Raw genomic sequence first — 15,793 nt, forward strand, 5'->3', positions numbered from 1 at the left:
TGGGTACAGTCTAAGGCAAAATGTGTCAGAGAGTTTGTCTCTTATTTCCGCTGACTGTCATCATTCTCTTGACATCAACATAATCATCTTCGTCAACGTCATTATCACCATCTTACTGTGCAGACATCCAAGCAGACATTGTCCAGGTGTCGGATTCTGTTTGAGTTGCCATTTTCCTTTTCCATCCCTCCCCTTTTACTCACCACCTCCTCTGATTTTCCTTATCTGTCTGGCAATTTGACAGTTTGGGAAAGTTTGCCACTCAGTAAGAGAGGATAAAGTTTTCCCTGCAATGGAAAGGCAAAAGCTGCTAGCAGATATGGCAGAAAATATCAATTAACTGTAGTTAAAGTTTGTGTTTTAACTTAGGAATTTACATTCGACACAAAGAGATACATTTAGCAAACAGATTTTATATTTAAGATTCATTTGAAGAGTTTAAAGTATAAGAAATTTAATTGAATTTATAATGAAATATTAAAGATAATTTATAACTAGTTTCTGGTTGGTACTTTGTGATAGTTTTTGTGTAAAGCTCATTTAATAAACAATAAATACAAATTATAATGCCATTTTGAGGTTCTACTAATAATTACACAGAAAAATAAGCTAAGCCAGCAATTATTTTCTGCTAAATTAGAATTATCTCAACCCGAAATCCTGTCATTAAAAATATTCTCTTATAAGCCAGGCAAAAAATTAATAAAAACACATAACAACAAGTAAATATACTATATAATTTCAATGTTAAATAGCCATGACATACTTTTAACAAGCTGATAAAAACGAGAAATTGTGTTCAAGGATTTTTTTATAAAAAAAATCATTAAAGCTGAGTTTTTGCATGGTTTTTATTTGCTCTCTTTTTTTTTTTTTGGTACGCACAATATGTTATGTTAATTGAAATACAGAAAAACCACTTTTATTTGTCTGTCTGCCTGTGGGCCAACATTTGGGATTTATTTACATTTCCAACTTTGCCTGTAAGTTGTAAGCAAATATTTGCTTAAATTCAGGCAAGAGATGCTCAAATCTGATTGGATTTGCTTGTTGTGACAAAAAGGGTATTGAACCTTGTTTAAATATATGTTTAAAAATAGAAAAGGGAATTTCTAAAGCATAAAGTGTAAGTAGTTTTCCTTTTGTTCCATCATTCATTCGCCTGCACGAGTCAATTAAGTCGATGTTCATATTTCTATTTATAAAAACCCAACAGCCAATGTCAAATGTCAATGCAATTAGTCGGGGCTTGCATTTTATAAGCGACCAACTAGGCGTATGAGCAATTTCATTCACGCATATGAAGCTATAAAGGAAAATGGAGAGAGAAAATGGAGAGGGAAATGGTAGGGGAAATTGGTGATAGGAAAATAAAGAAGCTATAGCAGCTGCTGCAAGTCTTGGACGATTTATGGCCAAGCATTTAACATGCAATTCGTTATTGTTCATTCGTTATTATTCGATCGTCGCATGATTCATTGCCATTCCATTATTCATAAGTTCCCCTGACTTTTTCTCTTCAACCTCCCCTTCTCCCAGTTTAATTCGAACAATTGTTGGCCACACGAAATTCGGCCAATTACGAGTGCATATAGGGAGATAGATATAGAGATATAGAGAGAAATGGTGAAATGGAGATGTGGAGACATGGAAACACGGAGACATAGAGTAGTCAGGCATCATTTCTGAAATTGATTTCATAATTGACTTTGACACAGACGCCAGCAATTTGCTGCGGGAAATAATGGGAATCATGCTCGGGCTTGGGGATACAATTAAGTTTTCCAGTCAAGAAATGTTCAAATAGAACTCCTCTAATTGCTTGGGCTGCAGGTGAATGATATGAATGGCAATGTCTGGAATTTATTGATGATTTTCTATGGGAATTTGATGGCAATACAATTCGTGTTTAGACTGGGTAAATATTTTGCATTGAATTTGGAATGAGAAAGGTGTACTTATTGTTTGTTAATTTATTTTGTTATTAATTCAAAGTTAGTGAAGGGGTTTTCTAAAAATAGATTTAAAGAGAAATTTTTAATATATGTATAACTAAACTAATTGATATATCTAAAATATTATCAATATTTGTTTACCACTAGAAACTACTAATCAAACTTCATTTAAAACTCTTTTAAACTTTCACTTTCAAACCTCCATTGATTATTTTAATTTCCTTTAAATATTGTAATAACATTAAGCCTAGTTTATACGTAGTTCTATTCCCCTTTAAATCTATAATATGATACTTTTTTTCTATAATAATCAGTAACTCTATCAGTATCCATACTCTTCAATAGAGATTGCTCAATGTCAACAACTATCCGATGGACACGTTGTAAAGTGAATCGAATTTTGTCATTGGGTCTCTATGATTACGTTATGCCTCAATGCTTATGTTGGGTTTGTGTGTTCATTCAGAAGAGCACAAAAATAAACAAATGCTACTTTTCGGTCACGATTTTCCCTTTTTTCTGCTGCTGCTGCGCAACGTTGCGTATACGTAATGCGATTTTAAAATTTTGTGCATGTGCATTCGATGACGCGCTGTTTGAGCTCTGTTTCGATGGGATAAACACTAAAGAAAATGTTTTTATATATTTATGAAAAATCTTCCTAAAATTAAGAAAATGTTTTTAAAATTAAGAAATAGTTTTCTGGAATTTAAGGCAAGGCAACCTACAATTAAATCTGTATTTTTTTCTAATTTAAATTTTTCTTGTTTACTTATCCTTAAAGTTATTTAATTTCTTCCCAAATCAAGAATATTTTCTTTAAAATTTGGAAAACAGTCAAATAGCCCCAAAACTAACAATTCCTCTATGGGTAACATTTTTTTAAGTGTACATTTTCCAAAAAGCAGCTTTCCCCTGCCCTTTTACTTGCCAATTTTGTGTGCACACGATTATAATTAATTTCAGGGCTTTAAATTGCAATCAAATCGGGTCTAAAAACATATACAAAAGCCTGGAACCCAAAGTAATTGCTTTGAATAACCTTAAAATAACGATAGATATATGGTAGATTTTTCTGTAAAAATTAGCATGAGGTGTAAATTAGAGCAAGAGCTTAGGAAAGAGAGAGATACAAATTGTTTTCCATACAATTTGTTACACTTTTTCTTTTCGGTTCGCAAGTGTTTCACTTTCTGCCATGACTTGAAGCCCCTCTGACATTTGGCAGCGCCTCCTTCTCACTCTCTTTTTTTTTTGTTTGTTGTAATTAACTTTTGGCTTGTTTTTGTGGGATTTCAGCTTTGACACGTTGTGTCTTCTATTTTTTTCTTTTATTTATTTGTACACAGATTTTGTAGCATGCGATACCAAGCTTAAAGTCGTTGAAATAATTTATATATCTTTGGCTTTGTGAGGTGCTGAAATCTAGCTCTGGGTTTATTTTTTTGTGATTTTTTTTGTTGTGTTATTTTAACAAATTGTTGAGCACATCACGTTGTGCAAATATAAATTCCCCATGTTATTGTAGTTTTTTGTGGACTGTCGTGTTTGCGGTGTAGTTATCAGCAACGATTTTTGTTTATTTATAAGCCAACTGTGAGTGCGCTTTAAAGTGGAACAAACCAATTGACATTTTACATAGAACTGCGACTCATGTATATCTAGTATAGATCGTGCTTATAGGCATTGTCAGGGAGATAAGTCGCAGTTGTAAGTAAGGAAATGGGTGAGAAATTAAATAAATACAATATAATATTTATAAGTAAAAGAAAATCTGTTTAAAAATCATAATAAATACCTATAAAACATTATAGAGCATATTTTATCTTTTAATATTTAATATTTTAATATTTCCTTGAGTTATTCTGGCAATTCAAGTGGAAATCCTTGCTTTCCCTGAAAATCCTTTACATAAATCCAACTTGAACATTCATAATTCTTGTTCGTAATAATTTATACCCCCCGAATATCCTGTTTTTTTTGTTCATACTTTTACTCTTTGTCTTTCAGTTGCTGCTGCCAGTTTATGGCTTGTTTTTGCCAAAGTACTGACAGCTTTTTTCTCTTGCCATTTCCCTTTAAGCCAAGAGAAAAAAACAACAAGATTTTTCCAGCCATATTTCTGGGTTTTCTCCTAGTGTCTGGCGGGAGACCCTAAAAAAATAGAAAATCAAATACAGTTAGGCTTGGAAAAATATATTTTGAAAATTATAAAAATATAAAATTATGTTAAAAAAAATATAAATATTAACAAATATATAAATAGTTAGTTTTGTGGAATTTTTAATTAATTTTCAAGAAATAAAAACAATTTTGATAGGAAATAAATAAAGTTTTTAGGATATAAACTTAAATCTAGCATCTTTTTTACTAATAAACTTTATACTTTCTAAATTATTAATAAGATAAAATATTAATAATTATTTTATCTTAGTTTTACTGTAAAAAAAACACAAAAATAGTGCCGCTTGAGCGAGAATAGCAACAAAAACCAATAACAGCAGCCACGAACAATGACAACAACTTTCGCGAAAACCCGTTTTCCACGCGTTCGCATAGCATTACCTCTTTGTTGTTGTTGTTGTTGTATTATTATTGTTATTTTTGTTGTTGTTTGTACCGCGCCCTTCACTCGCTTTGGTTGTAGCTGTTGTCGTTGTTGTTGACGCTTTTTTAGAAGCCAAAATCTTGGAAGCTGCATTCATTCAAACGTCGCCTCGACGAAGCTCAGAAAAACTGGTTTTTTACCCCACAAATATCTACGTATATACAAAAAAAAAATGAAATAAAGAAAATATTATATGACAAGCAACGCTGGCCGAGACGCTGGCGCCTCTGTAGACGCCGACAGCGCAGTTTGCCGCTTTGTTTATTTCGGTTTTATTTTAATTTTTCTGTTTTTTTTTCTTGATGCTTTTTCTTTATTTTTATTTTGTTTGATTTTGCTTTTCTGTATTTTTTTTGCCTTTGCTTTTTCCCTTTTGGCCAATAAAAAAATAAATAAAGAAGGAAAAGGGGAGAAAATTGAGGAAGAGACGAAACAACGCGCCTTTAACAATTTTCTGCGCTGGTCTCGTGCTGAGATTCTGATGATGTGTAATTTGTTTCGGGGTATGCTGGTTTTATGGATGGGAAAAATATCAAATTTGAAATTAATTAACTGCAGTGTGGGAAGAGATGGCATGGGGAGACTGAGACTAGTTTTCCCATAAAGTCTGATGAATAATTGCCGGTTGTGCATAATTAAGAACAATAAACTAATAAATGACAGTGACTCGTATAAATTATGATAGTTAACCAAAAGGGAATTTAACCAATAAAATTATATTTGGTTTTTATTACGAGGAAATGGTGTAATTTAAGGGTGATTTTAACAATATTTAAACTGGTTACTTGCACTGAATTTATTATAAAAATTACGTATTAATATTTATGTAAACTCTTAAATGTCAGCAACATTTAAATATATTAAATACTATTTTTTAAGGCTCTTAAAATTATTTAAACTTACTAAAAAACCTCTTCAAATCTACCCCTAATCTCTAGTACAATTTCCTCTTTAACCGAGAAAAAGATTTGTCACCACATTTTCCTAGCAATTTTCCGCCATTTCCCCCCTCCTCACACACTCTCCACAATTTCTTTTGTTGGCGCCATTTGAAATGAGCTACAGATTTTCCTCTTTGTTATTCTTTGTGTCACATTTTCCTCCGATGTGTTGGCCCAAAGTTATTCCCTCTGAGTGACACACATCCGCGAGGTACACACAGCACAGCTTAAAGATGCTAGATACTTTTTTCCTCCCTCGCAGTTGGTTTTTTTTTCTTATATATTATGTAACTGGCTGCTGCTGCTGCTGTTGACCAACAATTGACCACAATTGGAGCACTCGCTGTGAGAAGCCCAGTTATGGTAAGAAGATCATGAAGCCAAATAGTTGTTACCCCATTTGCAGTAGTTTTACAGTTTTTTTTTGCTGTTTGTTGCTACCTCAAAATCCCCTTTTTTCCTCTGGATTCTTTTTTGCTCTTGGCTAGTTTGGTTTGTGCCTTCTATTTCTATTCGTACGAAAGGTAGCCTAATTTCAACGCTTCAATGCAGGCGGCACTTTAAAAGACAGTGGAGACTCTTAAATATGCTTGTACATAAGTAATAAAATATATATATAATATAATAAATATATTTGTAATTATTAAATATTTTCTTTATATTTTTTTAAGAGTAAAATATTTTTAGTTATAATATTATAATAAATTAATAATTGTTAGATTTTTTTAAAATACTTTTTTTTGAGTAAAATTATTTAATACATAAATAATTGCTAGATAATTCTATCTAAAATATAAAAATATTTTACATTTAAATACAAAAAAATATAAAAAATATTTCCTTGATTTTCTCTATCGAATCCTACCTGTACCTGTGGGTATGTGGGTGTATATATGTCAAAGCTTATCTGAAAAGCAGCATCAACAGCAGCAGCAACAACACCAAAAGTGGAGAGAAAAGTGGGCGGCAGTGGGAATTGTCCAACTAGGGAATGACATATCTTATGGTGTTTTTTTTTTTTTTTTGTTGATTTTCCCTCTGCAGATGCCTTTTCCAAAACCTTATCTCTTCATCCTTTACTGGGTTTTCTCTTCGCATTTCCCCCACATTTCCCCCCATCAATTGTGTGTGGCTAAGAGATTTCCCAATGCAAACTGACATGAAACTGCAAATAGCTGAGAAGGGAATTTAAATATTTGTTTGGGAGGCAGAAAAATACAAAAATATATAGAGTTTTAGCCTAGGGGTGAAGGGTGAAAAGGTTTACAGAAGATATAAGTAAATGAAGTCTTTATATTTGTGTGTTTTTGACACTGAGAATGCTAAAACAAAACAAGTTTAATCATTTCTATGGTGATATTTAAAATGTTGTAACTTAGTATTTATTTAAAAAATATTTATGGATATTTAAGCAGCTATAAATTAGTTTACTTTTATTAAAATTCTACTCTCTATATTTTATTTATCTATTTCTCTGACTTCAACACGGCGTCATTTGTTATGTTAATTTCTTAAAATGCAATAAAACCCGAGCTAAAGCAATGCTAATATTAAATTTTTAATAAGGCTACAACTTGCTGGGAATTCCTAATTTCCAAAAGCAGCGTCATTGATTGCATAATGGAACAAAAGAGCAAAACCAAAGCCATAACAGTTTACCTTGCAGTTTGCACACATGTATTTTCAGCGGGCAAAACACGCACAAAAACAAAAACAAAAAGCAAACAACATTCCGCCATGCCACACTCACTCACAATAGCGGTAAAAGGGGGCGTGGAATGCGGCCATTTTAATAACCGGTGGCCCAAAAATGGGGGAGACGCCTGCTTCCGTTTCCGCAAAGCAGCGGCGCTGCTGGGTTTCCATTGAGTTGTTCGAGATATATGCCAATTGCTAATTGCTAATTGTCCCTCTTCGTTGTTGTTTTCTTTGTTTTTTTTTTTTAGCTGAGAAACTGGATAGAGATGCCATAGTTTGGCTTTTGGCTTTGATTTAATATATTATATAGATCATTGCATATTTTTAGGGACTAAAAAAATGGTTTTAATTTAAAGAGGATTTCAGGAGGATCTTGAAATAATTTTGGAATTTTAAAATATAAATATTTATAAAATTCTCTGAATCTATTATTAAATTAGCCAAAAATTAATATATTTCTATAAAAATAACTACTTAATATATTTTAAAAATATTTTATGTCCAAATTCGAGCAGTTTTTGTCTAATACTTATTAATAATTTAATTTATTTTCTCTATTTTCAGCTAAGAAACAGAATGGAGCTGCCATACGCACAAATAGCTTGGGTTCGGGCACCAGGACACCTCCCTTGGAGCGAAAGAGCAAGCTCAGCGCCTTGGGTAGATTCTTTAAGCCCTGGAAATGGCGGCGGAAAAAGAAGAGCGAAAAGTTTGAAGCGGCCTCCAAATGTAAGTTTTTGTTTTTTAATTATTTAAAAAATTCCTTAAATTTATATAATTTTATTTATGTTAATAGCTTTGGAGCGTAAAATTTCTGTGCGTGCCAATCGAGATGAGTTAGTGCAAAAGGGGATTCTATTGCCAGAGAGCCCCCTGGGCAATATTCCAGAACCAGGTGAGTGTTTTTATGTTGAAAATATAGAAAACATTTAAAAGAAGAGATGGGGAAATGAGAATAGAAATATAGGAAAATTCTAAAAAAAATTGAAATCTTTAAGTAACTTTTTAAAGTAATTTAACCATTTCCTAAGAATAAAATATATAGATAAACAAATCATTTTAGATAAAGCCTTGAAAAGTAATTTTGGCAATTTTTAAAATATTAAATATATAAATATAATCCAAGAAAACCCTTTAAAAATATTTCCATAAAAGTCGCAACAGCTTAAGGTCTCAAGAAAATTTAATAAGAACCAAGAAACAATTCCCCTGCCAAAATATCAACAATACCATTTGTTGAATCTTTTAATGCGTGCCAAGCGAACAAATTAACTTGCTGATTATTCCACAAACTTCTTGTGGATTCTCTTTTACTTTTTTTGTTTAATATTTTTCTTTGTTACGTTTTTTTTGTTGGCTGCCAATTGTTGCCAACTTTTGCTTATGGCTCACCACACAAAATAAACACACACAAAAAAAGCACAGCAAAAGCAAAAGCAAGAGCTTCGGCATAACGGAAATTGGCCATAAGCCACGCACGATATAGCCAAGGCTTAGTGCTGATGTACCGCTGGAATACCCTGCCTCACCCCCTCCTCCTCCTCCTGCTCATACCACGTCAACATGCGTATTCTAGACAGGTTAGCACTCTGCTAAATTGTTTGCTAGTCGAAGAAGAGCGTCTTCCTTCCGCTCGGGCAGCTTTGGTTGCGATGTGACAGGCAGCAAAGACGTCTCGTCAATTGCGTTAGGCAATGGAAAGGGGGTATTACACAGGGGGAAATTACTAATTACTTAATTAATTAAATAATTTACATGATTTAGAAATATTTAAACCGAAGAATTAACACTAAAGCAAGTTTTAAATTACATTTTTCTTGGCTTAAAATTCTTTCTCAAAATTCTTAAGACTAGAATATTTTTTAGATATTTTCTCTCAGTTTCCTCTTGCACAGAAGTCAAATGAGGAGACGAAAAGGGGGCGTTGCCCTCGAAGGAGGCGCCTAGGTTGTCAGCGGTCTTTATGAGTGCCTGTGGTTGTCGTCGTCGTCGCCAAGTCGCGACTTTTTCGCTAAATGCCAATTAATCAGTGGCGGCTAATTGTCCATGTCCATGTCCATGGGCGCATATCGCTGCCGAGGAGCAGGGCTAAATCCATAGGGGGAACCGAAAGGCACAAATAAAACGCGAAATGCATTCAAATGAGAAGGAAACGCAGCGGGTAGGAGGTATTTTCCTTGCGAAATCCCGAACCTGCCTCAACCGGGCGCTGCTTGCGGCAGGCAAGGCAAGCAGTTCAATGCCATCAATTCACAACAGATGGCGCCACTCTATAGAGAAAGCCTTTCGCCAGGAGAAAGCTTTGAAAACTCAGATAAAAAGGGGTTTTAATGAAAAGCTCGCTGTAAAACGATTTTATGAATGAATTTTACGCTTTGCCGACTTTGTTTTTGTTCTTTTCCTGGAAAACCTTGCCCTTAAATAGTGCGAATCCTTTGAAAACGTTTTAAAAGGTCTCTTAAAGTATGCCGATTTCGATTTCTTTTTATTTTACAAGTTATTTTTCAATAAGATATTTTTCTAAAGATTCAATTATGGGAAATTATTATATTTAATTTATTTTAATTATTATTTTTATCTTTTCTAGGCGAGGAGTCGTATTACAGCAGTGGAGCCACCGCCAATGGCTCCATTCTTAGCTCAGCCGTCCACAATAATTCCATGAGCCAGGCAAACAATTCCATAAATGCCACCACCTATGGCACTGCCGGTCAGAATCTTGGCCAGCAGCAGCAGGGCATGGCCAATTCGATCTCCGTGCAGCAGTTCAACGGCCAGAACCCACAGAATTCCATGGCCAATGGCCTTGTGGGTTGTGGACTGGTCAGTGGCGGCCAGGGGGATGGCTCCTCGGACACATCCTCGCTGAGCGGTGGCGTTCCCCATTCGCAATCGGCGCCACAGCAACTGGGCGTGGGTCAGCCACCTCCACCGCTCACACCATTGGCCCAGCATCACCAGGCGCTGGCTCAGCAGCTTCAGCAACGATTTGCCATCAGCAACAATAATGGTGAGTTTTATGTTTATACATATATATTTTATATGGAATTTTATGCTGTGAATGAATGGAAATTATAAATGAAATTGTGATAAGGATAGGGGGTTGTCAGGGATTTGAGGTATGTGATTTGAAGATAATGGATATATCAATGAAAAAACTTTATGAAAGAAAATATATTAGGTCTTATTATTTAATTTCTCTTATTTTATTTATAATATTTAAATTATTTGTTTTTTTTTTGTTTGGCTTATGATGAGCGACATCTGGCGTTAAAAAAGCCAAGCTTTCATTTGACATTGTTTTTTACATGCAGCCGGAAAGTATGCACTAGAAAAAAGAAAATTAAATATTAAAAATTATTAGAAAAATAAGAAAAAAAGGTACTATATAACTTATAGAAAAACATATTAATTAAAAAAATAAACAACACTGAAATTTATACTCTTTTCTCTCTTAGTAATTTTCCAACTCCTCCTATGAAAATATTAACCATTAACTTTTAAGTGACCATCATCTGGCAACGAACAAGGTTTTCCTCTTGTTCTGCCCGTCATCTACATAAGCCATAAATTAGAGACACTTAAAGCCCATTTAAGCTCAGTTAACGCCTAGTTAAGGCTCACCCACTCGCACACAAACATTTGTGTCCACATATTTATGCAAATACACCCGTACACTCTGCTGTCGTGTGTTTGCTTTTTCACTTTTCAAATCTTTGCGGCAGTTTGCTAAAAGTTTATCTCATGTTAAAGCAACTAAACGGGATACTCGGACAAAGATACAGTGGTGATTTTTGAATTCGTAACTTTTTGGGGATTTAAGAAAGGATTTTAGAAAGGGTTTAGAGTTTAGATACATTTTTATAAATTTTTTACCAATTATTTTCCAATAAAGGGTTTTTAAAAGTATTTTTAATGATATGAAATCCCTTACAAACTTAAAAATTTCAATTTACTATGAATCAAAAATATTTTAATAATTTATATAACATATTTTATATTATTTTTTTTACTTTTATTAACTATTGTTATTTATTATCTCTTAAAAAATTAAATTAAATTGTTTTTTTGACATCTTAAATTATCTGAAATTAAATTCTACAACAAAAAAAAAATTAAAAATAAATTGCTCTGCAAAAACTCTTAAATTGAGCTTAAAAAAGGCTAATTATTATTTTTTTTTGCTCTTTTTTTTGTTTGCTCCCCTTCAAGAAGTCCCACTGTATCTGAAAAATGTAGGGATGGCTCTCAGATTGGACACAACACTTGAGCAAACATAAAGCAGACGACTGGAGCTACTGGAAGATGCGGGGGCAAAAGAGTTGTTTCGACTTCGTTTTCATTCCGATTTTTCATGTTCATTTCCATCTTTTGGGCTTTATCATCCTCAGCGATAATTAGCACAGCGGCATTTATTGCCCAGTTTTGTGTTGTTTTCTTCTCTTAATTTTTTTTACACATCTTTTTTGATGACTATTAAATTTTGATGGCGCTGCTTGTGCTGCTGCCTTGTTGACTTAACTTTGAAGCTTTTTATTGTCGTTTGCATTTCTCGGTCTCTTTTTTTTTTCCCATCTCTCTTTTGGAACGCCTGCATCAGCCGTTCCCTTTCACACCCGTTGAGAGGCTGCAACCGGCATATGGTTACAACTAGCTGCGTCCCACTCGCTCAGTCTGCGCACGTTTCGCGCTTTTGTTTATTTTCTATTTTGTACTTGAAGAGAGCGCTCTTTATCGGTTACCCTCTCTTCGTACACTCTCTCTTGTTTTGGGGGGCACTTTTATGGGAAACTCGATTCCGTTTGATTCAGTTCTCATTCAGTTCAGTTAACATTATAACGCGTATCCGACGCGTACGACAGAAAATATCTAGGAGAAATATAGAATATTAAACAGTAAAAAATAACCGAAAGGAAACGGAAATCGTGTATAATAACTAACCAACAAATATATGCAAAAGTGCTTTATAAATAATACGTAATACATATAACGTAATATATAAATATTAATTATAAATAATAATTAGTGGTCATAACAATCTACCAAAGTAATTGCAGCTAAATATTTGACCCTCTCCCTGGGTCTCTGTTTGCCTTTCGCTTTTTGTGCCTGTATTTTTTGTGTTGGAAGTCACATGGGGAATATAACTCTTTTTATAATATATTATTATGCCGGTGTGTGTGTTCGCCCAGTACCCAGAAGTTAATTCTTTGGTAAACAAATGTGCGCCGATGAGGAAGTAATCGCCCAACTATCAATCAACTGTGTGAATTGGAAGGTTTAGCAAATGCAAAGATATTCAAGTGTTTCTACATTGAAAAGTCGATGAAGTAAAGGTTTTTAAAGTGAAAATGAGTTAAAGAAACGAAAACTATATATAAAATGATAATAAAAGTGTTCAAACCATATAAAAAATGAGTTTAAAAATGCTTAACTAGGCAAAAATTAAGACATAACTCTCAAATGTTTGCAAATTAGATGTATCTTAAGGTTAATGTGAGAGATGTTAGGGGATTATCTTGTTCACAACATTTTGAATAGCTTAAATAGTGTCTGTCTAGCTTATAAATTAGATATTTAATTTAGTAAAAATAATTTTAAAATTATATTGACAGACATGTGTTTTTTTAATCTCTGGATATATATAAAACCCCACAACTAGACGTTTTTGATTGTCTAAAACCTGTTTTCCTAAGGTTTTCCATCAAAATCAAGAATTTCTGCTTATAAAAACCAAGCTTACAAATATTTTAAGCCTATTTAAATGCCCAGCCTTAAAATTTCACCTCCAAAAAGTGTTAATTTATTTAAATTAGTCACTTAATACCAAGGATATCTGATTCAGAAAATATTTTCTACCTGCGACATGTGTTATTTAATCTTAAAAAAATTTTTGTTCTATTATTTCACTTATCAGTTATTTAGTCAGCATTCGAAAGTCTGAAAACTGGAATTTTTACCTGCTAATTTTCCTGGTTTTCTTTTATTTAACCACTTAAAACCGCCCCTGCCAAGTCATTGCATTCTTTTCATTAAAAAACCGCAAGCAAGCCTTGTCAACGAAATTTGAATAAATGCAATTTAAATTGGCTGAAACAACAATAACAAAAAAACAGAGAGGAAAGAGCGAAAGAGAGATAGATAGAGAGAGAGAGAGAGACCCAGAGAGTTAGAAAAAGAGACCGCCACCCACAAAAATCATAAAACAAAATAAACCAGGAAAAACAAGAAAAAGGAAAAACATTCTCTGTTGTTCCTTCGTTTCGCCGACGAACAAAGCCCGCAAAGCGAAACAAAAATATTTTCTTTTTTATATTTTATTTCCCAAAAAAGGGAAAAACATCCGGAAAAAACACGAAAAGGAAATTTTTGTGTAAATGCAACATGCGAGTGCATTAGTGGGGGGAAAAAAGGAGAAGAGAGGAAAAGTGTAAGAAGGCAAATTAAACACGGTTGAACTTTTGCCGCCCCCAGGGAGGAGCGGATACCCGCCCCCACCTCTCCTCAAACTCAAACACACATTTTAATTTATGTATGTCTGTCCCACAGGGTGTTTTTTTTTGTTTTATTCTTCTTTTAATTTTAATTAAATGTATACAAGGGGAGAATGCTTGAGAAAAGTTTGTAAAAGTTAGGGAAAATCTACAAAAAAGTGTGAATTAAGTGTCTTTTCTGAGGGTTTATTTAAGTTTATTACTCATACGCAGGGTGGACTTTCCTTTATGATGATTTTTTCCTTGATATAAATTGGTTTTTAAACTAAAAAATCTTACTTAAGCTTTAAAAATATTTTAATCAACCTTGGTCTTCTTTTTTTGACTTAAAATAAAATGTTGTCTTTAATTTGAAAGCCGTTTTTAAGGCTTGAAAAAATACAATAATAATGTATCACCCATTTTCCCTAATGAATATTAATGTATTTCAAGTGCCCAAGGTACACCCTAATGTTCGTCTACAGGGTGCTCTTTGGCGGCACTCCCCTCTCTGGGTCCTTTGGGCACCCCTGTCTCGTGCTCGTACGCATTGCCACGCCATAAATTGCGCTCGCCGTGCACGTCAGGAAGTCGTTGGAGCTGTCGAAAAAAAAGGAGGCCAGCCTGCGGGTAGGGGGGGAGGATAAAGGATTTGGGGCACAAAGGGGGGTGACCGGGGAGCGGTTGCAAACTTTAATTTTCCGCCATTCCACTTTTGGTTGCCCGTTCGCTGGCATTACGCATACGCAGCGTTGACGCTTGACTGCTTCTGGGCGGCGCTCTCTCTCTCTCTCTCTCTCTCTCTCATTCTCTTGGTTTCTTTGTGCTTGTTTTTCTTGCTCTCTATGCTCTCTGGGTATATCCTTTTTCGGCTTTTTTTCACTCTCTCTCTCTCAGCTCGTTGTTTTGCATTGTTTTTAAAATTCTTTGCTTTTACGTCTGGTTTAAAAATTCCTTTTATAGGAATTTCCCGGATAAATATATATTGCTTATAAATATTATATGAAAATGGATTTTATACTTTGTCTATATATATATATTTATCATTTATATATATATACATATATTTTTTAAGGGATTTACTGGCATTGCAATACATTTTTTCGCCTTGCATTCGGTTTTGCGAGGTCGTCTACCTTTTTCCTGTTTTCATTTTGCCCCAACGCATCCCTGCTGTGCGCTTCAAGGATTCTTTTGTTTGTGTATCCTGATTTTAAAATTTGCCCAACTGGCAATTTGTTGGGCAAATTTTAAAAGTTTTTATTTTTTATTTTTCCTTTAATTTCTTTACGATTTTTCCTTTATTCTGATGAATCATCTTGCGATAAAGTTTCTTTCCTGATAGTTCCAGTCATCAAATTGATAGCATTTCCCGCTGTGGCAAGCACTTTACTTTACACTCATTGTTGGCCTAGGTCACGCAGTCTGTAATGAGAGTGCGCCGTACAGTGAACACCTCTGTGCGGGAATTCTCTGTGGGGAGTCCTTTTTTTTTTTGGTCACAAGGCAACAGCAAGGTGTTGCTGCCGGCTGCTCTCTTTTCTCATTTTTCCTCCGCCGGGGATTACCTAAGTGAGTTATGGCATTAAGGGTCACTGCAAAAAAAAGTAAATAAAGTAAAAAAGTTTTAAGACAAAGAAAAAAAGAAGAGAACTAAGAAATACCCTTTTAGATAAGCAGCCCGAGTATTGAACTGTAAGCAAAGAGATATCGCTGTCATAGATTTATTTATTGTTCGGTCATTCACTTTAAGAAAAGCCGTAGGATTTGTTGATTTTGCACTGACAAATGCTTTTTTAAGATAAAGATAAATCGATTAATTTCTTGGGAAAAAAATATAACATATTTTTCATTAAAAACCCAAAAAAATTATAAGCAAAGAGCTGGATTTTATTTTATAATTTGTTTTTTCTTTTTTTTTTTTGTATAAATGCTTTCATAAACATCTAAATACCTTTTTATGCTTACTTATTTCCATATAAAAATATTATATATTCAATTCTAAAGAAACTCGATACTTTGTTTACATTCAGATAAGTTCAACTTGAACTCAACAAAAGCAGATATGAATAATTTTATAATTAATCAGGGATTAATTGCCCTGACATTCTCATAATT

At 33.8% G+C, this 15,793-nt stretch overlaps 1 protein-coding gene across 11 annotated transcripts in view; it reads left to right on the forward strand.

Annotated features, from left to right (window-relative positions):
• Positions 1-15,793, forward strand: part of LOC108079770 (phosphatase and actin regulator 2) — a 123,822-nt gene that overhangs the window by 46,162 nt on the left and 61,867 nt on the right. For all 11 annotated transcript variants that reach the window (XM_017174203.3, XM_017174202.3, XM_070286025.1 and 8 more), the window contains 3 exons: positions 7,767-7,931; positions 7,999-8,097; positions 9,790-10,212. In XM_017174203.3, the coding sequence (XP_017029692.1) occupies positions 7,767-7,931; positions 7,999-8,097; positions 9,790-10,212 (687 nt within the window). The remainder of the gene's footprint in view (positions 1-7,766; positions 7,932-7,998; positions 8,098-9,789; positions 10,213-15,793) is intronic.

The sequence above is a fragment of the Drosophila kikkawai genome, chromosome 3L (genome assembly GCF_030179895.1).
Source record: "Drosophila kikkawai strain 14028-0561.14 chromosome 3L, DkikHiC1v2, whole genome shotgun sequence".
NCBI classification, from domain to species: domain Eukaryota; kingdom Metazoa; phylum Arthropoda; class Insecta; order Diptera; family Drosophilidae; genus Drosophila; species Drosophila kikkawai.